The sequence below is a fragment of the Mustela erminea genome, chromosome 10, assembly GCF_009829155.1.
Source record: "Mustela erminea isolate mMusErm1 chromosome 10, mMusErm1.Pri, whole genome shotgun sequence".
Classification (NCBI taxonomy): Eukaryota; Metazoa; Chordata; class Mammalia; order Carnivora; family Mustelidae; genus Mustela; species Mustela erminea.
This window is the reverse complement of record NC_045623.1, coordinates 37,605,958-37,630,560: the sequence shown is the minus strand read 5'-3', so window position 1 is coordinate 37,630,560 and position 24,603 is coordinate 37,605,958. Positions and strand designations below refer to the sequence as shown.

The 24,603-nt window shown below is 35.8% G+C and overlaps 1 protein-coding gene across 7 annotated transcripts in view; it reads right to left on the bottom strand.

Moving 5' to 3' along the window:
• The window catches only part of COL24A1 (collagen type XXIV alpha 1 chain), a 412,730-nt gene that overhangs the window by 243,685 nt on the left and 144,442 nt on the right, over positions 1–24,603 (bottom strand). For all 7 annotated transcript variants that reach the window (XM_032302395.1, XM_032302400.1, XM_032302399.1 and 4 more), the window contains exon 21: positions 4,710–4,763. In XM_032302395.1, coding sequence (XP_032158286.1) covers positions 4,710–4,763 — 54 coding nt within the window. The remainder of the gene's footprint in view (positions 1–4,709; positions 4,764–24,603) is intronic.

Genomic DNA, 24,603 nt, shown 5'->3' with positions numbered 1-24,603 from the left:
CACAAGGTCACTCCTTCAAGACCAAGAGATGCTACCTAATTTACGGAAACAAATACAGAAAGTTAAAAAAAAAAAAAAAAAAAAGAGGAAACATAGGAATATGTCCCAAACAAAAGAACAAGATCAAAAACTAGGAAACAAGCCCTAATGAAAAAAAGATAAGTAATTTATCTGATAAGGAGTTCAAAGTAATAGTCATAAAGATACTCATCAATCTTGGAAAAAGTAAACACAGTGAAAACTTCAACAGATATTAAAAATATCAGAAAGAACGAATCAACGCTGAAGAATGCAATAACTGAAATTAAAAAATACTGAGGAGAATCGATAGCAAATACAGAAGAATGAATCAAAAAACTGAATGAAAAAAAAATAGTGGAAATGCCCAATCAGAATAGCAAAAAGAAAAAAAATCTTTTAGAAATGAGAACAAGGGACCCATGAGACAACATCAAGCATACTAATATTCACATTAGGAGAAGAGAAAGGGACAGAAAACTTATTTGAAGAAATAATGACTGAAAATTTCTTTAACATAGGGAAAGAAACAGACATCCAAGTCCAGAAAGCAATGAGTCCTCAACAAAATGAACCCGAAGATATCTAAACCAAACCTATTTTAATTAAAAATATTATAATCAAAATGCCAAAAGTTAAAGAAAGAATCTTAAAGGCAGTAAGAGAGGGCACCTGGGTGGCTTAATTGGTTAAGCATTCAACTCCTGACTTCAGCTCAGGTCATAGTCTCAGAGTGGTGAGATCAAGCCCTGTATTTCTCTCTCTTCTCCTCCTTCTGCCCCTACAACCCCCAGCTCACACACATTCCCTCTGTCTAAATAAATAAATAAATAAATAAATAAATAAAGGCGGCAAGATAAAACATAAAGAATCACAAACAAGGGAAACACTATAAGACTGTCAAGCTAATTTTTCAGCAGAAATTCTGGCAGTCTGAAAGGAGTAGCAGGATATATTGAAAGTGCCAAAAGGGGAAAATTTACAACTGAGAATATTCTACCCAGTAAGGTTATCACTCAGAATTGGAGGACAGATGAAGAGTTTCCCAGACAAGGAAAAAAAAGTAGTTCATCAGCACTAAACTGGCCTTATAAGAAATGTTAAAAAGTCTTGAAAAAGGAAAGTTCCTATTTAGAAATATGACTCACTTCAGGTCTATAGATATATATAAACTGAAAATTAAAAATTGGAAAGAGATATTCCACACAAATGCAAGTGAAAAAAAAAGGTAGAGTAGAAATACCTATAAATGACAAAATGGATTTTAAAACAAAGATTGTAAGACAATAAAAGAATGGCATTACATAGTGACAAAGGAATAAATCCAAGAAGAGGACATAACATTGATAAATATTTATGCACCCAACATCTAGAGAGCACCTAAATCTAGAAAGCAAATGTTAACAGACAAAAGTGGAAAAATTAACAGTAAAGTAATAATAGCAGGAGACTTTAATATCCCACTTACATCAATGGATAGATTATCCAGACAGAAATTAATAAATGCTGGCCTTAAATGACACATTAGACCAAATAGACTTAATAGATATACATATGGAATATTTCATCTAAAAACTGTGGAATACACATTCTTTTCAAGTGCATGTGGGCTACTCTATATTAAGGGTAACCTATAAGGCAACATTATAAGTTTCAATAAATTCAAGATGACTGAATTATGTCAAACCTCTTTTCTGACCACAGCATGAAACTAGAAATCAATTACAAGAAAAAAAAATTAGAAAAAACACAAGCACACAGAAACTAATCAGCACACTACTAGACAACCAATGGGTCAACAAGGAAATCAAAGAGGAAATTAAAAAATACCTTGAGACAAATGAAAATAGAAACATGACTTTCCAAAAATCTATGGCACAAAAGCAGTTCTGAGAGGGAAGTCCACAGCAATACAGGCCTACCTCAAGAAACGGGAAAAATCCCAAATAAACAATCTATTTCTACACTTAATGGAACTAGAAAATATGCAGAAAAAGCCCAAGTTAAGAGAAGAAATAACAAAGAGCAGAGTGGAAAGAAATGAAATAGAGACTAAAAAAAAGACAACTAAAAAAAAATCAACGAGGGCGCCTGGGTGGCTCAGTGGGTTAAGCCGCTGCCTTCGGCTCGGGTCATAATCTCAGGGTCCTGGGATGGAGTCCCGCATCGGGCTCTCTGCTCAGCAGGGAGCCTGCTTCCTCCTCTCTCTCTCTCTGCCTGCCTCTCTGCCTACTTGTGATCTCTGTCAAATAAATAAATAAAATCTTAAAAAAAAATCAATGAAACTAAAAGCTGGTTCTTTGAAAAGATTTAAAAATACTGACAAACCTCTAGTGACACTCATTAAGAAAAAGGAGAGCCCAAATAAAGTACGAATGAAAGAGAAAACATAGGCAGTACACTTTTTGACAGCAGTCTTAGCAATATGTTTTTGGCAAGGCAACAAAAACTAAAATAAAAAATTGAATTACATCAAACTAAAGTGGTTTTGTACAGTAAAGAAAACTATTAACAACAAAAAAAAATCTACTGAATGAGAGAAAATACTTGCAAATCACATACCTGATAAAGAGTTTATATCTAAAATACATAAAGAACTTACACAATTTTTTAAAGATTCTATTTATTTATTTGAGAGAGAGAGAAAGTGAGAGTGCATGCCAGGGCAGAGGGAGAGGGAGAAGGAAATTCTCACTGAGCAAGGAGTCCATCACAGGGCTCTGTCCCAGGACCTGGGACCCTGAGGTGATGACCTGAGCTGAAGGCAGATGTTTAACTGACTCAGCCATCCAGGTGCCCCTACACAATTTAATACCAAAACCAAATAAATAGGGGCACCTGGGTGGCTCAGTCGGTTAAGCAACATCAGGTCATGATCATGTCATGATCCTGGAGTCCTGGGATTGAGTTCCTCATTCAGCTCCGGGCTCAGCAGGGAGTCTGTTTCTCTCTCTGACCCTCTCCCCTCTCATGCTCTCTCTCACTCTCTCTCAAATAAATAAATTAAGTATTTTAACAAATAAATAAATAGCAAATTAAAAACCTGGTTAAAAAATGGGCAGAGAACTTGAATAGATAAGTTCCCAAAGAAGACATACAGGTGTCAACAGGCATATGATAAAATGTGCAACATCACTAATTACCAGGAAAATACAAGTCAAAACCATAATGAGATGTCAACTCACAGCTCTCAGATTGGCTATTATCAAAAAGACAAAAAGTAAGTGTCAGCTATGATTAGAGAAAAGGGATTCTCGTACATTGTTGATAAGTATGTAAACTGGTATAGTCACTATGGAAAATAGTATAGAAGTTCCTAAAAAAAATTAAAATAGAACAATCATGTGATCCAAAAATTCCACTTCTGGGTATTTATCTGAACAAAATGAAAACACAGATTCAGAGATATATACATCCCTATGTTCATTGCAGCATTATCTGAATAGCCAAATATGGAAGTAACCTAAGTATCCATTGATAGATGAGTGGATAAAAAAGATGAGCTAGAGATATACAACAAAATATCACTCTACCACAAAAAAAGGATGAAGTCTTGCCATTTGTGACAAAACAGATGGACCTAGAGGGTATTATACTAAATGAAATAAGTCAGACAAAGACAAATGTCATATAATTTCATTTACCATAGAATCTGGAAAACAAAAACAAACAAATAAAATAAAACAGAAACGGACTCATAGATGCAGAAAACAGTTGATTACCACAGAGGACAGGGGTCAGGGCAGGGAGACAAAATGGATGAAGGACTTAAGAGTTAGTTACAAACCTCCAGTTAGAAAATAGTAAGGTATGGAGAGATCATGTACAGAATAGAGAATAAAGTCAATATTTCAGTAACTCTATATGGTGACAGATAGTAACGACACTTATTGCGGCAATCATTTCATAATATATTAAGTTGTCAAATCATTATGATGTACATAGGAAATTAACAGGGTATGTCATAATTATACTTCTATATATAAAATTTAAAAAGAAAGACATTTTGCTAATTCCTAGTAATATATACACAACAACAGTAAAGGAAGTTAAAAATGCTTAGTGTTTTTCAGGTATTCTGTGCTATTTATAAATTCCAGGACACTGCAAGCTTTCTTGTATTTTAATCAGAGGATTTTTTTATGGACCCAAAGGGTTTCAGTAGCCAGAAAACTCTCATCCATATATCATAGGTTATGGCCTTTTAGTTTATTTCACCTCTTCCAAGAATTCCTTTTTCAGTGATGTACATTTTTTTGAAAATATTATCCCCCTAATCTATGTTTATACCAAACAAAGAAAATCATTTTCAAAGACCTGAACTCAAGACGTTGGAGAAGATACTCTAACTAAACAAAGGGTGCTGAAAGAACAACTAAACATGCAAGCAACTTCCTGATTATCTTGAAATAAGCTCTACAATTTATTAAATGCACCTGAGACAGCTCAAAAATATCCAGACATCTTCTGATATTCCTAAAGTCTTTTTCTTCAACCATTCATTGAAACATGAGATTAGAAAACTCTAAATATAATACTTTTTTCCTCCCTTCCTTCCTTCCTCTTTCTTTCTTTCTTTCTTTCTTTCTTTCTTTCTTTCTTTCTTTCTTTCTTTCTTTCTTTCTTTCGTCCGTCCTTCCTTCCTTCCTTCCTTCCTTCCTTCCTTCCTTTCTTTCTCGATTTTCTTTTACCTTTGATCCTTCAGGGCCATTTTGTCCAGGAATCCCAATATCTCCTGGAAAACCCTAGGGAAGATAAAAACATAGAGAATTTACTCAAAAGCCATTACTATATGTCTGTTAAACATATGAAAATTTCCTTTGCTATTCTCTCATCCCCAGTTAGAGTACTTTATACCACTCAAAGACTCAGTATTAAAAGCGAATTATTAGGCAGTTGTTTAACTGTGGAATACAAAACTGACAAAATGTACTAAAACAGAATTTACTCCAACAGTTATTCACAATTTTTGGACCCAAAGAAAATTCTTCAATCCAGTCTAAGAGTACCAAAGTCTTATTCCAAAACCAACCACAACATGGAAAAAAGGCAAAAAGTTTCATAATAGGTCCTTCCAATGATCTATGGGACACATGGCCACCCAAGGATTAGGGGAATATAATTTGTTAGATTTACTGTTTACTAACCGAATGTTAACTTGTACATTTTTGTTAGGCAGAAATGCAAATAACTTCTATCTGGTGAAAAAAATAACCATAAAGGTTATGGGTTAATATACAGTATATTAGTTTTGTATCTAATTTAGTTATCTTATTTTAACATCACCATATTTAATAGTCAATACTTAGCTCTTCAAATGCTACTCAAACTCATCTTAACATCCTACCGATTTCATCATTAATTAATGAATTCAAAAAATTTTTTCACCCATATTTACTTTATATTTGCCTGAAAATCACAATTTTATCTTTTTGGAAATTATATTTTGGCAGTCTAAAATAATTGGTTCAAGAAACAGAATGGAGCTAGTGTTAAATAAAACTTGTGCTGGGGAAAGTTATAGAATGTTGCTCTAAAATAATTAGATCAATCAATGTTCTTGCTGAAATAATAAATTAGAATGTGATTTATCATAATTAGTTTCAATAATGAGAATAAGCTAATAAGTGCAGTTTTATTTCTATTGATTTTATCACAGATAAACCTATTTTAGTATTTTCTGCTGACTTGGGAAAAGGAACAGAAGGTAAGATGAGTACAAGAATCGAATCTTTTATTTTTTTTAAAGATTTTATTTATTTATTTGACAGAGAGAGATCACAAGTAGGCAGAGAGGCAGGCAGAGAGGGAGGAAGGGAAGCAGGCCCCCTGCTGAGCAGAGAGCCCGATGTGGGACTCGATCCCAGGACCCTGAGATCATGACCTGAGCCGAAGGCAGCGGCTTAACCCACTGAGCCACCCAGGCGCCCAAGAATCAGAATCTTTATTTAGTATGAAGGGGCAGGGGCAGAGGGAGAAACAGACTCCCCACTGAACAGGAGCCCACAGCGGGGCTCCATCCCAGAACCCTGAGATCATGACCTGAGCCAAAGTTAGTTACTTAACTGACTGAGCCACCCAGGTGCTCCAAGAATCAGCATGTTAAAAAGTAAAAGTTGCAAGTAAATATGAATGGGAGCTAGAAAAGGTAGCTCAGTGAAGTAAATATGATGGCAGTAAAAATGCCCACAAGTTACATGGAACTGCAAGGTTGATTCTGGAATACTCATACTGGAAATAAAAACAAATAAAAAAAAAGTGATACTAACTCATCCAGTCCAGATTAGGAGAGAAAGGCCTTGACTCTGATTTAAAATTTGTATTCTATGGAGAAAAATATTATTTAGGGACATTTCTGGCAAGAAAGAAGACAGTGATAACAGAAAAACTGGTCACAGGATCAGATTTAAGTTTGGCAACAGAATATTTTTAACATAGACTTGTTGATTGCTTTTCTAATTAAAGAAAAAAATCAGGTTCAACTATGCCTTCTATGCCTAAATAATCTTCCCTCATCTTTCTTCAACTAAAGGCTTATGTTTTAAACAGAAAATTGAATAATATTTTTTCCAGGTTTTCATTTAAATACCAGCTAGTTCACATACAGTGCAATGTTAGTTTTAGGTATAGAATTTAGTGATTCATCACTTACATACAAGATCCAGTGCTCATCACAAGTGTCCTCCTCAACACTTATCACCTATTTAATCCATCGTTTTGCCCACCTCCCCTCCAGTAAACAACAGTTTGTTCTCTACAGTCAAATTATGAAGAAGCCCAAATATTCATTGACTAATGAATGGATAAAGAAAATGTGGTATATATATATATGTGTGTGTATATATATATATACATATATATATATAAAATCTTACATATATATATAAAATGGAATATATATATATATAATATAATGGAATATTGCTCATCCATGAAGGAAATCTTGCCATTTGCAATGACATGGATGGAGCTAGAAAGTAATATGTTAAGTGAAATAAGATGACCAGAGAAATACCATATGATTTCACTCATATGTAGAATTAAAGAAAGAAAAATGAACATAAGGGGGGAAAAAGACAAACCAAGAAAACTGAGTGATATTTTGCTTCTTTGATCCCCAAACCATGGGTTAGGTCTCTTCTAGGAATTCACACCATCTTAGAGTCCTAAAAGGTCAACTTAATATTGTGTTAAGGCTTATATTATTTTCCTCATCAAAATGTAAACTCCTTGAAGGCAGTTTTAGGTCTTATGAACTATAATATTTCCAGCAACTAATACACATAGTAAGTGCTGAAAAAGTTATTTTGTTGTTGTCATTGTTGAGTGACTGACTTGTTTCTTTCAGGGGGGAAAAAAAAAGACAACAAGGCTTTTTTTGACTTTTGGTCCCTGGGTACTGGTTTACAACCACTGGTTCAGAGCATCCTCATGGATAAATTATTAGTTCCTGTCCATCCTCTAATGAGCCTGAAACACCTTGTCATTCTAGAAAGCAAAAAGACTATGAAAGACTTTAACTCCGGAGTTATGTTAAAAGAACCAAGGGGGCTTGAAGAGATCCCAGTGAGAGGATATGGAACAATATGAATTTCAATAAGGATAAGAATTGCAATGGACTGAAACATATCAAATACGTTTAAATTCACGAGTTTGTAATGATTCAACAATTAAAGAACTGCCCATGTATAGAGAATGAAAGGAAGTCAACTCCTTGGTTTGAAAACTGGTAAAGAAAGGTGAAGAATCAAGCATTTATTCTACTTTCCCCATATGCACTGTGCTGCTACTAATGAAAAAGTAGATGAGGGAATGTATGCAACCAAAAAAAAAAAAATCAATCACCTACATCTAATACATCTGGGCAGTTATCAACTGTTATTAACATCATTAAAAAAGAAATAACTAGACATTATGTGCTTCCTGATGAAAGAATACAGTATCAACTATAGTCTTACCAAAAACAAACAAACAAAACTCAATATGGTCAGGTCTCTGTATGTGACTACCCAGGTCACATGACTGGGGATCTTTAACAGCTAAATTGTGAGGGAGAAGGGGTGAATGGAAAGAGAGCTTGTAGACTGAAAGACATAGTAACAAAATAAGTCTACACTATAGTTTTAAAAGATGCACACTTGAATGACAAACCATAAAAGAAAAAAGCACTGCCAACTTTTGGGAGGAGAGAAACATTTAATGTTTAAATGTTTATTTAAACATTAAAATAATAGTAAAGGAATATTAAAAAAAAAAAAAACCTGACATGCTAAAGACCAGGAGAATAGGGGATGACAGATGTCAATAATTTGGAAACTTTTTATTTCTTTTTGTTGTCTGATTGCTGTGGCTGGGATTTCTATACTATATCAAATAAAAATGGTGAGAATAGCCATCCCTGAGTTGTTCCTGACCATAGAGGAAAAGCACTTATCTGTCAGAATGACTAAAACTAACAACACAAGAAACAACAGGTGTTGGCAGTAATGGAGAGAAAAAGGAAATTTCTTGTACTGTGTGGAGACTGAGCAGAAGGCAGCGTCTTAACACACTGAGCCATCCAGATGCCCTAAGGAATTCTTTTTAACTCTCAAATTTAACATTCAAAATTTAAATCAAATGGCAGGACATGGCTGACCTTGCCAAATAGCAACATTTCAAAGAACTTACAGGCTGAAAGACAAAAAGTACATCAAAGTATAATTTCTGTTAAAAAATTATGTTCATAGTAGCAATGGCCACAGTCGCCAAACTGTGGAAAGAACCAAGATGCCCTTCAACGGACAAATGAATAAGGAAGATATGGTCCATATATATTATGGAGTATTATGCCTCCATCAGAAAGGATGAATACCCAACTTTTTTATCAGTCATCATGGATGGGACTGGAAGAGATTGTGCTGAGTGAAATTAGTCAAGCAGAGAAAGTCAATTATCATATGGTTTCACTTACTTATGAAGCATAAGGAATAACACAGAGGACACTGGGAGATGGAAAGGAGAAGTGAGTTGGGGGAAACTGGAGGAGGAGACAAACCATAAGAGAACTGTGGACTCTGAGAAACAAACTGAGGGTTTTGGAGGGGTGGGAGAGGGGGGTTGGGTGAGCCTGGTAGTGAGTATTGTGCAGGGCAAGTATTGCATGGAGCACTGGGTGTGGTGCATAAACAATGAATTTTGGAACACTGAAAAGAAATAAGACGAAAAAGAAAATAAAAAAAATTATGTTGGCATGAAACTATACAAGAAAAAAATTATAAATAAAAATCTGATAAAGACGTTTTCATTCATTTTAACTTGAAATAATTTGGAAAATTTTGAAAAGTCAAAATGGTTTCTCCCACAATGTGTTTCATTATCTCAGTTAAGTCATCACATCACAATAGAAAATAAACATCTCAGTGAGAAGAATAAACAGCAGCCTCACTTCTGGTGCCTTTATTTTCAGCTGAGATACAAGAGACATATAACATATTAATTTCAGCTATAAAACACATTCATTCAGATATGTATTTATTGTGAAATGCTTACCACAATGTCTAGTTAACATTTTATCATTACAAATGGTTACAATTCTTTTTATATTATGGTGAGAACTTCTAAGATCTACCCCCTTAATGACTTTTGGCAGTAGTTAGAAGTTTGGAAACTACAGTGTCCTAATAAAGTCCATGATGCTCTATGACATACATTGAGCACTTTAGTATTTCTTTGTTAAGAGTTATAAAGTCTCTGTTTTCTACTAAAATATATAGTCCTTCTGGTAAAAAAAAAAAAAAAGGTTAAAAATGGTAAATGGATAAACAATCTATAAATAAATAAATCCAAAGGATAAGCTAATTATGGTATATCAGAAAATGAAACCTGACGTGGCAACCTGGATGAATATTGAATGTGTTCTATATTCTTGGCTCCTTTGTCATAGATTAATTGACTGCATATGGATGGATTTATTTCTGGGCTTTCTATTCAGTTCCATTGACCTATGTGTCTTTTTTTTTTTTAAGATTTTATTTACTTATTTCAGAGAGATAGATAGATAGAGAGAGAGAGAGAGAGAGAATGAGAGGGGAGAAGGTCAGAGGGAGAAGCAGACTCCCCACGAAGCTGGGAGCCCAATGCGGGACTCAATCCTGGGACACCAGGATCATGACCTGAGCCAAAGGCAGTCACTTAACCAAGTGAGCCACCCAGGTGTCCCTATATGTCTGTTTTTAATGCAAATACATACTGTTTTGATTATTATAGCTTTGTAATATACTTTGAAATCAGCAGAGTGATGCCTCCCTCCAGCTTTGTTCTTCTTTCTTGAGATTGCTTTGGCCTTTCGAGTTTACCTGTGGTTCCATATACGTTTTAGGACTATTTGTTCTATTTCTGTGAAATAGAATTTTGATAGAGTTTGCACTGAATCTGTAGATAGACACATTTTGGTAGTACCGACATTTTGACAATATTAATTCTTCTAATCCATGAACATGGAATATCTTTCCATTTTATGTGTGTCTTCTTCAATTTCTTTCATCAGTGTCTTAAAGCTTTCAGTAAAGATGTCATTCACCTCCTCAGTCAATTTATTCCTAGAGATTTTATTCTTTTTGATGCAATTATTAAGTGGGATTGTTTTCTTAATTTTCTCTTTCAGATAGCTCATTATTAGTGAATAGAAACACACTTTTTGTAGGTTGATTTTACACGCTTTTTAATAGAAATAGTCTAATCAGTTTCTATCGAGAAGCAGAAAACTGAAGTGGCTTTAAAAATCGTAAATAAAAATGTGTCTTCTATTTTCAGACTTCTCACATGGGTTTACAGGACTGTTAAGCATTCTCTCCAGTAATGCCAATGTTTTATTACTCCCTAATCACTAAAGGCCAGAGACAAATTCAAATTTTTAAGGCAAAACCTGGGAACCAAAGTACTAGCAGACTCCATTAGTTTCCTGGGAAATCACAAGGATAAAATGTGGTCATTCTTATTTTGGCAGTAGTTAGAGGTTTGGAAGCGAGCATGTCCTATTAGAGTAAGTACATGATACTCTATGGCATACATCGAGCCCTTTAGTATTTCTTTGATAAGTGTTACAAAGTCTGTTTTCTACTGAAAAAATAGTCCTTCCAGTTAAAAACTGGTTAAAAATGGCAAATGGGTTTTTGGCAGCTTCCAAGATGGAGGAGTAGGACACCTTAATTTCATCTGGTCCCAGGAATTCAGCTAGATAGCTATCAAACCATTCTGAACACCTGTGAACTCAAACGGAGACTGAAGAAAACAGCTGCAACTCTATGAACAGAAAAGTTACCACTTTCTGCAAGGTAGGAGGTGCAAAGAAGTGAATCTGAGGTGATATATGGGAAGATAGACCACAGGGGTAAGGGAGCCTCTGTCAGCTGGCTACTGGAAAGTGATAAAGCATCAGAACCCAAAATCAGAACTTCTAGGAGTCTGCTCTGGTGAGGGACATTTCTCTGGTGGCTAAGTTGGGGGCAGAACCCTCGCTAGGACAGTGTGGTCTCAGGACCCCTTGGTCACAGAAGACTGGGCGTGCCTGAGTGCGGCAAAGCTCCCAGGGAAGCCAGCAGCAGAGTGAGCCACGGAGTGGGCTCTCAGCTCAGGACTGTGATAAATAGTGATCGACGGCACAGTCAGGGGGCCACTGTTCTTCAAGCAGGGACCCAAAAAGCAGCAAATCCAGGGAGATGCCCCTTCCTCCCTGGGGAGGTGCAGCATGGGAACCTGCTGTACGAATCTGCTGGGTTTGGAGTATCCAATGGGGCCATTTGCCCAAGACACAAAGGCTCAGTCCCAGGCTGGGTGAGCACACAGGGCAGATAGAGACTCGGGACGCAGGAGTGATTGACTGCTTTTCTCTGGGTGCTCTCTAAGGAGTGGGATCCCAAGCTCTGGCCTCCAGGGCTGCAGATGGGGAGGCCACCATTTTCATTCTATCCTCTAAAGCTTCACAGAAAGCCTTTAGGGTACAAAAGCCACCTAGAGCAAACCGGGGTTGATTACTTAGGCTGGCCCCTGGCAAGCAAGGGTGGTCCAAATCCTCATAAGGCAATGACTTTTGGGAATTAACCCAGCAGGCTCCTTCCCCAGATGATCAGAAAGAACATCCAGCCTAGACCAAGTTTACTGATCAATGAGAACTACAAATATTCTAGGGGAATACAGCACACAGAATTCATGGCTTTTTTCCATGATTCTTTAGTCTTTCAACTTCAATATCTTAATTGTATCTTTTCCTTTTTAAAATTTTTCCCTCTTCCTTTTCAATCAACTTATCAACTCCTTTTTAAAAAATCTTTTAAAATTTTCATTTTTATAGTCACATTCTATCCCTTCATTATATTTAACCTTATTTTTGTATATACGTAAGTTTTTTTCTTTAAAATTTTGGGATGCAGTTTCCTGTAACAGATCAAAATACTCCCAAAATCTAGCATATGGCTCTGTTCTATTCACCTGCCTGATCACATTATCTCTCTCTACTTTTTTCTTCTTCCTCTTCTTTTTTTTTTGGTCTTTTTAAAGTTTTTTTTTTTTTTTAAAATTTTCATCTTTACAGTTATATTCTACCCTCTCAATGCATTTAATTTTATATATATATATATATTATATATATATATATATATATATATAAAATAGGTTTTTCTTTCTTTACAATTCTGAGATGTCATTTCCTCTAACAAACTGACCACTCTCAGGAGATAGTGTATTGCTTTGTTCTGTTCAAAACTGAAGGCATCACAATTCCTGATTTCAAGCTGTATCACAAAGCTGTACAGTACTGAGCCCTAAAACAAACACATATATCAATGAAACAGAACAGAGAACCCAGAAATAAAATGCTGTTATAGGCAGTAGCATCATTTAGGCCATTTAACTCTTTTGAAAGTTTTCTATTTTTCATTGACTTTTATATTGATTTTGCTTTAAATATACAAGAACACAATACAGTTGGCTTAAATTTATCTTAAGTAGTTTATAAGTCTGAACAAAGTAAAAATGAATTTATCTCTTATAAAAACAGTCTTATTAAAAGGATAAAACTAATAAATCATTCAAGCTGGGGAAACACATAAGTTATGGACTCCTAAAGGGCGAAGTTATTCAAAGTCTCATTTGGTGCTTGGATATAGTACATTCAATAAAGATTTGACAGCTTCAATTAATGAGCAAATTAAAAATAAACTATTTACACAATTATATTTTCAGTTGTATAGTTTCAAAGTTATTCTTTGTCAAAACAAACAAACAAACAAACAAACAAACAAACAAAACACTGCCCCCCAAAACCCAAGTAGCATCGCTTCTATAGATAGGATTATAACATATGCAAACGAGAAAGAATGCAGTCAGACGGAGAGAGGTTCTATAAGGGGAGAATTCCATTTAAGACATGGATCCAAAAGACAATTGCAAGATTTTATTTTTTAGTATTTATGGAAGTACAAGCCATGTCAGTAATATGGTGAATCCAAGTTAGAAAGCAATAATAAAAAAAAAAGATGAAAATGACCTTTTCAGAGTGAGAATAATCCATGTAAAAGTTAATGCCAAAAAAAAAATTTTTTTTTTGACAAGGCAGAAGTAATAAATTCACTTTCCCAGGAAACTATAGAAATGAAACTTAAGCACAGAGCAGCATACAACTGCAAATTAAGGAACTATTCTGTCTTCAGGGAAAACCACAAACAGAAAATATGAGCCTCTGGAAAAATAAAGACAAAATAAGGAATTCATCTAGGTATCTGGCTTTCTTTCACTCTCTTTTGCTGTTTTAGAACTAAAAACAATCAAAAGCAAATTTTTTTTGTTATGATATTGAAAATCTTTGCAATCTTTGCAAATGATTACTGCTATTCATGTATTTTCCCTTTTGCGATTCTATATTTTTGAGTAATAAATTTAGCACAGCTGAATTCCATTAATATGTAGCATCCTAAAAACTCAACAGAGAAAATCCAGAGACAATAATGACAATGAAAATTCCTTATAACACCACATACACTCTCTAAATGACTTGTTTGGTAGGGCTTTGTTTAAATAATATTATTAGTACACTTGAAGTCACGCTACAAAATTAGTTGCAAAGTCCATCTTTATTTTACTGAAATCCATGCAAAGCTATACTAAAGTTTTAATTTTAAGATAAACTATGTTGATTTGACCCTTATTTGACCCTTAGATTTGGATAACCTATGTGACAAAAAGCAGATCAGTGTTAGACTAGGGAAGGAAGGAACATGAGAGAGAGAAAGGAAGAATTACAATGGTGACCAAAGAAACTTTGGGATTTTTAAAAAGATTTTATTTATTTGTGAGCAAGAGAGGACTCATGAGCAGGGGGAGAGGGAAAGGGGAGTGAGAGGGAGAGACTCTAAAGCAGACACTGTGCTGAGCATGGAGCCAACACAGGGCTCAATCTCAGGACCCTGAGATCATGACCTGAGCCAAAACCAAGAGTTTGACACTTAACCAACTGAATCAACCAGGTGCCCCAGAAATTCTGGGATTTGATGGATGTGTTCACTATATTGATTTTGGTGATGATTTCATGAATTATACCTATGTTAAAAATGATCAAATTGCACAATTTGAACATATGTAGTTTGTTATGTCAGTTACACCTCAATAAAAGTATAAAACAAAAGGTAATTGGTACTGGGTGCACCCAGTCCTCGTACCATACAATGTATATTCTGGAGACCATCTCAGATTTTCCCTTTTTCAGTGTGTGTAAGTTTGTGGCAAGGAATAGGAAGTTAGAGGACTTAAAAATTGATTTGCATTTTTATGAGGGACTGGCATATATCAATCGCCTACTTTTGTTTTAAATGCACAGCTATGGGCATGGGCCACTCTACCTGGTTTCCTATTCTCTCTTTTCTCCAAATGGAATGAATATTGTGGCTATTTTGTTTTCTTTCTAAAATCATACTGATTATCTGAGATCAGACCTATATATAGACCTCACTGAAAAGAATCCACTTTACTCCCAGAATCTGGACTTGGAGCTAAAAGCAGTAAGTGATCAATAGATTGGGTTATCTCCCTTTGGAGAAGGGAGAGTCTATTTTCAGCTGTGCAGGTGGCTGTCTATGTTACTAGAGGCATTTAAAAAACTATATAAGTGTGGTTTGGGGGGGTGCCTTGGTGGCTCAGTTGGTTAAGCATCCAACTCTTGGTTTTGGCTCAGGTCAAGATCTCAGGGCCGTGAGACTGAGCCCTGCACTGGGCTCCATGCTGGGCATGAAGCCTGCTTGTCATTCTCCCTCTCCCTCTGTCATCCCCTCCATCCTTTAATTTAAAAAAGAAAAACTGTATAACTGGGAGAATGGTATATGTAGATACTAGGCACCAAAAATGTAAAATGTAGAGAGTATCTTCTTTTTGTCTGCTCACCATCTCTGAAAAACTACTCTTCAATTTCCAGTCTATGTGCTTCTGGTCCCAATCCCAATTTCCAGGGGTGAGTAAATGACCCAAATCTTGCCAATTACAGTATTCCAACCTCATGATTACTGTGACTGATTTAAAGATAATCATGTAACCCAAGCCAGATTGGCTGAAATCCACGTTAGAATTTTTGCTAGAGCTCTAAGGAAAGAATGCTTTCTTTCTGCTAAGATTGCTAACTCTCAGGGCAATATAAGCGTAGAATTGCCAAAGGCCACCTTTTCCACAGTGTGTTGTGAAAGAAGCCAACAGACATAAGTAAGGCTAAGAGATGGACAGTGTCTTGATTATACTCATCAAACTTCTATAGTCAGTCAAAACTCTAGGCACATGCACTGCTAGACTTCCTGATTATATTAGGCCATGCTAAGTTTTGCTTAAAACCACTTGAGGTAGCTTTTGTTATTTTTAATGGAAACGGACTTGACTAAAACACTGAATTATATGCAGTTTTTTAAGCCCACCTAGCTTCCTCATGTATCTGTGCTGGAGTACCCTTGCCCTCTGTTTCCATTTGACAAGCCACTACTATTTCTTCAAGTTTTTGCTCAAGCCACCAGACTTCCTGGAAGCCTTCTTTAATTCCTTGCTCCAGATTCCCTTTTCATATAAATTATTACCAACTCAAATATAACATAATCTGTGAGGCCTTTCACGGTTCCCCTTAGCCAGAATCGGTAGCTTTTTCCTTTATATTCATACAAAACTCTGTTAATATGGCTATTTAGTACTAATGACTCCATATTGTAATTAAGGTTTTTTTCTTTTTTTCCAATAAAATGTGACCTCATAGAGGAAAATGAAGGTATCTTACCTATCTTTATACCACTAACATTTAACTTAACATGCAGCTGGTATACACTTCTCCATAGTCACTTGCATTTCTGCACATTATACAAATGGGTTACCAACTATCCACTGTTCCAGTCTATCTTTTCAGAGATTTTCACCATAGCAAAAACGGCCATAGTGTCTCTCTTTGCAGCAAAAGGCAGGAGTGCTTACTGTCCATGTAATAATTTCTTTCTGGAACAAAGCTTTTTTTTTTTTTTTTTAAATAACTGACCATTATAAAAGATTCAGTTTCTCTAAGTTCAAAGTTCCTATAGGGTAATACAACTACTGCATATGCAAATGTCATCTAGCTCTCTCACATCACCCTATGAGAAGTAAGCCTCCATGAATCAGAGCAAAAATGCTGATATTCTGGAAACTGTTATTGTTAAGAATAATAAACTGTCCTTTGTCTCTGTCTGAGGAGTCTTGCATCTTCTTTTTTTTTTTTTTTTTTTAAGATTTTATTTATTTATTTGACAGAGATCACAAGGAGGCAGAGAGAGAGAGAAGAGAAAGCAGGCTCCCCACTGAGAAAAGAGCCCGATGTGGGGCTTGATCCCAGGACCCTAAGATCATGACCTGAGCCAAACAAAGAGACTTAACCCACTGAGCCGCCCAGGCACCCCTTGCATTTTCTGATAAAAATCTGTGAAACTATCAGGCTACCTTGCAGGCGTGGGATCCTTCACAGTCTCTGACAATTCTGGTGATGAGAATGGGATACTGGTGGAGACATAGCTTTTTGGAAGAGGAAGTATGAAGGCCTTACCACATGTTTAATTATATTTGAGGAAAGGCCATGCGAATAGGCAGTAAACATGTTAACCAAAGTGTATGATCAACCAGACAATAACTGGTCCTCTTCTTTATTGTCTGCTAAAAGGAGGAATTGGAGGAGACGGCTATAGACCAAGTACCAGGAACAGAAAGTATCTTCGAAGACAGTTGTTTTAGTTGTTAACTTTCCTCGGGGTGGGAAGATTTCTTCATTAATCTAGTGAGCAACCTCAGATCTACCTCAATATAAAAAGAGTACTCAGTACTATTAGTAATAGCAACTAATAGTACTAAGGTTCCTCCTGGGTAGCCAGAAGATTCTGTCCTCTTTTAAACAACAGTTATGAAAACTCCCACCTACACTATGAAAGGGCAGAAATTTGTGACCACTATGGGCAGAAACCAGGCAAATCAATAAAATTTTGGCTGGTTCATTTGGGAGATCGGGGGTAGGTTCCATATTTTTCACAATAAAGAACTGTAATATTAGGCTTCACTATCTAGCTACTGAACACTCTGTCTTGGTATCACTTGGAGTCAAAGGCCTTGTGCAATCTGGCACCAACCTAGTTTTATAACCTTATCTACCACTCTATACCAACACAAGGAATCTGCATCCGGCAGTCAGTTTCATTTATAAATGAAATGGATTCTATAAATCCACTATGCATATTACCTAGATGGCGAGGCTCAGGACACTGATATCGTGACCTGAGCCAAAACCAAGAGTTGGATGCTTAACCAACTGAATCACCCAGGTGCCCCAGAAATTCTGGGATTTGATGGATGTGTTCACTATCTTGATTTTGGTGATGGTTTCATGAATTATACCTATGTTAAAAATGATCAAATTGCACAATTTAAACATATGTAATTTGTTATATGTCAATTAGACATATGATTTGCTCTGCCTGGAATGCATTCCCCTTTTCCTGCCATTTATTCATCAACAATGTAATTCAAGATCCATCTTTTCCACGAACCCTTCCCTAATCCTTCCATCTCAATCCTTTCTTGCTTAATCTCTCTCTACTAACACTGAACTATAATAACTACTTATTTTTACATGATACTTTTGCTATTATCTAACAGTATATGTTTATATCCTCTTTTTCCAAAATAGACTATAAATTGTCCCAAATTAGAGACAATATATTATTTTTGTATATATCCTATAGTGTTTATAGGCATAGCTCTCACACAGTGGGAACTCAAGAAATGATTTGTTATTGACAGATTTGATCATATTTTCTTTCAGCACCAGTGTTTGAGTAACAACTAAAAACATCAAATTACTCAACCAATCCCAAGTGATACTTCTTTGTTAAGAAGTAACTGGTTTAAGTAAAGGGGATCCATCTGGACTAAGATCTACTCAACTGGCTGCAGGTGGCCTTATTCAAGTTAAGTCCACTGAGGTGCTAAAATGGACATTTAGAAGGTATACCTTTGCTTGATATGGGCAGACTCTCCAATGAACTTTCGTATTTGTCTCTAGTGAAGACCACCCTGGTGGAAAAAAAGGATCCACAGCTTGGCCACTTCTGGGATCTCTCTGATTAGTAGTCTCAGCTCATTTTGTAGTAAACAACTGGCCTCACTTACTGAGATCATCATCTAATATTTAACTATTTGGCAATCTCACTAGTCCACTGAGGTTAACAGCTGAATCAACAAACATTCTAACTATTCTGCTACCAAATCTGAAGAGGGTTTGCTTCCAGAACTGGGAGGAAACATAGGTTTAGTTCTCAAAACTGATACTACTATGGTTAAAGAAATAGGGAAGATTCCTGTACAGCATTTTCCATATGTTTTTGTTAAAAGCATACAAAGAACTAGCATGGAAAAAAAATTAATCTTATGTTTTAAGGTACATGATGTCTTATCTTGGGAGATCTCTAATATTTATAATTCTGGAAAGAGCTAAGTGCACAGATATGTTTATTTCTCTGGTACAGCCATTTAACTTGCCTACAATAAGTAAAACATTATGAAGTAAGGAGAAAAAAAGCTTTGAAGTGGTTTGAAGTGACATTTGGTCAGATGATTTTAATGATGAACAGTCTCTTCAAAGCAATGGCAAAAAACTTAGCATTTATAACAAAAGCTTCAGAGTGCTTTGCTTTCATTGATTTTGAAGATCTGAGATTCTGAACTAGAAGGTACTAGAAAGAAATATTGGCCAGTCCCATCTTATTGGTAGTACAGATGACAACACAGATGGTACAATTAAACTGAGGAGCACCAAGTTTGAATCACCCATGAATCTTTCCCTGCTCACTAAATGACACCCTAAATTCTACAATTCAAGACTCATTGCATTAGTTCCAGGTTTCTGTTTAGTGTTAAAATGTAAATATCCTTGAAAGGGGATTCTACTGAAGTTAGCTCTTCTACTAACCACTTACTGCCTGGAGTAAAATATATTTATCAGATCTTTAGAAACAAGCTTTGATGAGAAGGGTAAATTATGGAAAGGAAAAGAGACACTGGTTGTTTGAGATAGACAAGAACTCATGCTCCAAAGGAAAAGAACAGAGGAAGCTCAGTGCCCATAACAATTGAGTTATTTGGCTATTTTATAATTTTTTTCTGAGACTAAACTGATTCTAGACTTTCAAAGAATTAGCTGATTTTTAATTTTTTATTATATCAAACCTAATTAATTTTGATGTCTGAAAAAAAGACAAACAGAGACAGTGGAGGCTTTGACATAGTCAGAACTGAATACTGAATTCTTGAATATAAGTTCTTTGCAGTCAAAACCAAATCTAATTGACCTCGGCATTTTTAAATTTTTTTATCTTTTTTAGTGATGAACATATAATGGTTATCTCAAAAAAGATCTGTTGAAAAGAAATAATTAGAATTGGATTCTCTAAAGAAGAACTTAAATGGAAGAGATATTTCTATAGTTAGGTAGACCTCTGGGTTCTAAGGATCAGACAGTCACTCACATCTACATGACTACCAATCATATCATGTAGAGTGTATGTCAAAGATCCTGCCAGCATTAAAAAATCTAAAATATCTATGTGTGAAGGTCTCTATCAGAACATTGTTTAATTCACCAGACTACCACCTACAGAAGTCAGTTGGATTGTGGAGACTGACTGTAGACTACCACAGCTCCAGTTGCAGCTGCTGTATTAGACACAGCAGATTACTATGTCCTTCTATATTTGGTATGTAATCACTGATTTGGCAAGCACACTCTTTTCCTTTATAATTAAAAGAAGATTTAAAAATAGTCTGCATTCATGTGGGGCCCTTCAAATTTGGAAGTATCAGTTCATCTTCACAGAAACAAATACATATTTGTAAGAGTTTACCCTTTCTTCCTTTAAAGCTCCAACTAGCACCACTATTTAGAAAATTATAGAATGCTTGATCCAAAGGCATGGAACCCCACAGAGGATAGCATTTGAATAAGATAATTTCTCTAGATCAAAGCTCTAAGAATGGGCTCCTGATATGATTCACTGGCCTTCACCCACTCTGCACCGATTAGAGGAAGCCAGCCTTACAATACAGTCGAACTGCCTTCCAAAATTATAAGTGAAGTGCCAACTTAAAGGAAACAATATGAAGGGAGTACCACCCTTTGGGATATAGTGTATTTTTTTTTTTTTAGTCACAGACCTGTATATGGCACTTTTGTCTCTAATAGGAGGGATGCATGATTCTGGAAACCAAAGAATAGAAGTGGATATGATCCTATTTACCATCACTCCCAATGATGCACTATATTTTGTACTTTCTTTCCCCACAACCTTGGACTCTTCAGGGTTAGATATCCTGTTACCCAAACGGTCTCTCTCTTGACAGGAGACCCAGCAAACATCCCAATAAACTAAACTAAACTTAGTGCTGTCAACAGGGCACTTTGGACTTTTTATGATAAGCTCTGAGCAAACAAAAAGGGAAGTCACCATACTGGCAGGGTTAACTGACCCTGAGAAACAAAAACAGGCAAGACTTCTTTACACAAAAAGGGCAGGAAGGGATACACACGGAATTCAGGTGATACACTGAACATCTCTTAGAATTCCTCTCAAGAGTTCATATTCTCAGTAATGAAGGTCAAGGTCATAGCACTAGGTAAGCTACCAAGACCCACAGAGGTGACAGCTGAAGGTGAAAGGAATTTAAAATAGGTAGTGAAGGAGAGAATGATGAGTAACAACTGTGATCTCAATAGCAATTAGATCAATAGCAGACATAGTACATGCCATTTACATAGATCAGTTAGATCAGAAGTAAGTGAAGATATAGCAAAACCTAAACAACATAATAAAGAAGAGCCAGTCACTACATACTGTATATTAAACTCCACATTTAATAATAAAAATATACCTCCTTGTCAAGTGTATATTGAAAGGTATAATGAAATGTCAAGTGTATACTGAATCACAAAAAATGATCACAAAAAAAGAGAAAAGATTGATAAGGTCCAAAAAATAGAATCTTCTGGTAACAATGCAATAAAAGTAAGAATTATTACAAAACCATAAGAAGAGGCTCTCCCACCTGGAAATTCTAAAATTTCTTTTTAAATAACTCCTGTGTGATAAGAGAAATAACTAAAATTACAAAGTATCTAAAAGACAATGGTAATAAAAATACTGCATAACAGAATCTTTGAAATACATTTAAAGTAGTAGGCAGAGGGAAAATAACAGTTCTTAATAGTTTTTGGAATGAAAATAAAACAACAAAAATAAATAAAATTAATTAAAATTAAATTCCTAAATTAAAAAAAAAGAATATTCAAGAAATAATAAAGACAAAAGGAGAAACTAATTTGTAGAGAAAAGAAAAACAAAAAAACAATAAATAAAAACTTCAAAAATTTGAGATAAAAGTAACTGGACAAATGGAATCACCTAACCAAAACAAGAAAAAAAGGATAAGTACGTACACAAATATTAAAAAAAAAAAATTCATGGCACATGGAAAACAATCATTAAAATAAAAATTTAAAAACCATGAGACTATTTTGTGGATTTATATGGAAGTAAATTTGAAAACCTAGATGAGACAGATAATTTCCTAAAGACAATTTAACCAATCTAACCCCATTAGAGATAGCTTAAGAAGGTTAATTTCTGCAGAAGCTGTAAAAAAATTCATCAAGGAACTACCCCATAAAAAAGCATCAATTCCAGATGGTTTCACAGAGGAACTCCATCAAAGTCTCATAGATAAGATAGGCCCAATGTTTCATAAATTACTCCGTAGCACTAAAAATTAAGAAGACTTCCTAATTATTTTCATGAAATAAGTATAACATTAAAACCTAAACTTGACAAAGAAGTACAAAAAAAGATTGAATATTATAGATCAAGACCACTTATAAATACTGATGCAAAAGTACAAATAAATATTAGTATATATTGGTAAATATTGATACAGCCATTATAGAAGACAGTATGAAGTTTCCTAAAAATAATTAAAAATAGAACTACCATATGATCAAGCAATTCCACTTTTAGGTGTTTATCTAAAGAAATAGAACACACTAACTTAAAAAGATGTATTCACCCCATGTTCTTTGCAATATTAATTCACAACAGGCAAGGTAAGGAAACAAAATTCAAAAGTGGATTATCTAAAAATAATCCATTTGATGAGTGAATGGAAAAGAAGTGATACGAAGGAGAGAAGATGGTGGCAGAGGAAGAGGACCCTAGGTACGCCCTGTTCTGCTAATACAACTATTAAACTATTATAACTATTAAATCCTCCTACATAGCCCCAAAATTGATCAGAAGACTGGCAGAACAAACTCTACAACTAAAGGTAGAGAAGAGGCCACATCAAAGAAGGTAGTAGAAAGTGCAGAGATGTGGGGTACCTGGGTGGCTCAGTGAGTTAAACCTCTGCCTTTGGCTCAGGTCATGATCTCAGAGTCCTGAGATCGAGCCCCGCACCAAGCTCTGTTCAGCAGGGAGCCTGCATCCCCCTCTCTCTGCCTGCCTACTTGTGATCTCTCTCTCTGTCAAATAAATAAATAAAATATTTTTTTTTAAAAAAAGAAAGGATTATGGCTGATGTGCTGGGGAAGGAGCTGCAGTTGTAGAGGAGGGTGAATGATAAGACTAGAACACAGGTCAGTATGTGGGGAAAAGTAATCCACATAACAATAGCTTGGAAAGGGAGAGGGGCTGAATTTTTTGAGTTCTTGCAACCAATAGGGCTTAAAACCTCAATTTTTAAAGGTGGGTATGGCTGAGATAGACCCCAGAGTGCACTGCCCTGATCATGGAGAGAAGGCAGGCAATCTGTTGACATACAGCATGGAAACAGCAATCTGAAGAGTGTTTGGGTCACATAGTAGGGAGGTTATTCATTCATCTTGGAGTATGTCTCAAAGAGGCAGCATTCATGGAAAGACTCCTCTGGAAACAAATGAACAGACTAAAGCTGTGTCCCTGCCCTGCACCTCAGTATAAGCCCAGGGTGCCCTGCAGAAACCAGCACAGCCCAGTACTCCCTATCTATTATGCTTATACCGAGGCCTATCACCTTGTGCTCCAGTGGAACTGGAGTCATGTTTGCCTCAGTTGCAATGGGTCTCTCCCCTTTAAGATCAACCCAAAGCCCTGCTCATGTTGGATCTCCTAATGTGAAGGTTTGCAGAACATCAGTTCCAGTGGCAGTGGCAACAGGTCTCATTTCATAAACCAATCAGAGCATACCTAGTTAGAACGTGACACATTCAGGCCAGGGACAAAATACTACTCACATCAGGCGAAGAGAGCCTCTGCAGATGACTGGGCTGATGGATAAAGGAGCCAGAACAAAGCAGCAAAGCACACATACTCTGGAGACACTCTCAAAATTGCCAGACCCTGAAGGACAAGAGATACTAGAGAACAGGGCAATATAGGACCTCCTTTTCATAAGGCCATTCCCCTCAAAAACAGCAGACATAGTTGACTTTCTTAACACAGAGAAACAGGCACAGAAACTTAGAAAAAATGAGAAGACAGATAAATTTATCCCAAATGAAAGAAGAGGACAAGGTTACAGCCAGAGATTTAAGTGAAACAGACGTAAGTGACATGCATGATATAGAATTTAAACTACTGATCATAAGGATACTCCCTGGACTTGAGAAAAGAGTGAAAGACATGAGTGAGACCCTTAACACAGAGATAAGGAATAGTGTAGCAGAGATAAAGGGCTCCATAAATAAAATGAGAAACATGCTTGATGGAATTAACAACAGACTGGAAGAAGCAGAGGAACAAATTAATAACCTAAAAGACAGAGTAATGGCAAGTAATCAAGTTGAACAAAAGAGAGAAAAAGGAATTATGCAAAAGGAGAATAGAGTTAGGGAACTCAATGACTCCCTTAACCATAATAACGTTCATATTATAGGAGTCTCAGAAGAAGAAGAGAGAGAAACAAGGGAGCAGAAAATTTATTTGAAGAAGTAATAGCTGAAAATTTCCCTTAACTGGGGAAGGAAACAGATATCCAGATCTAGGAGGC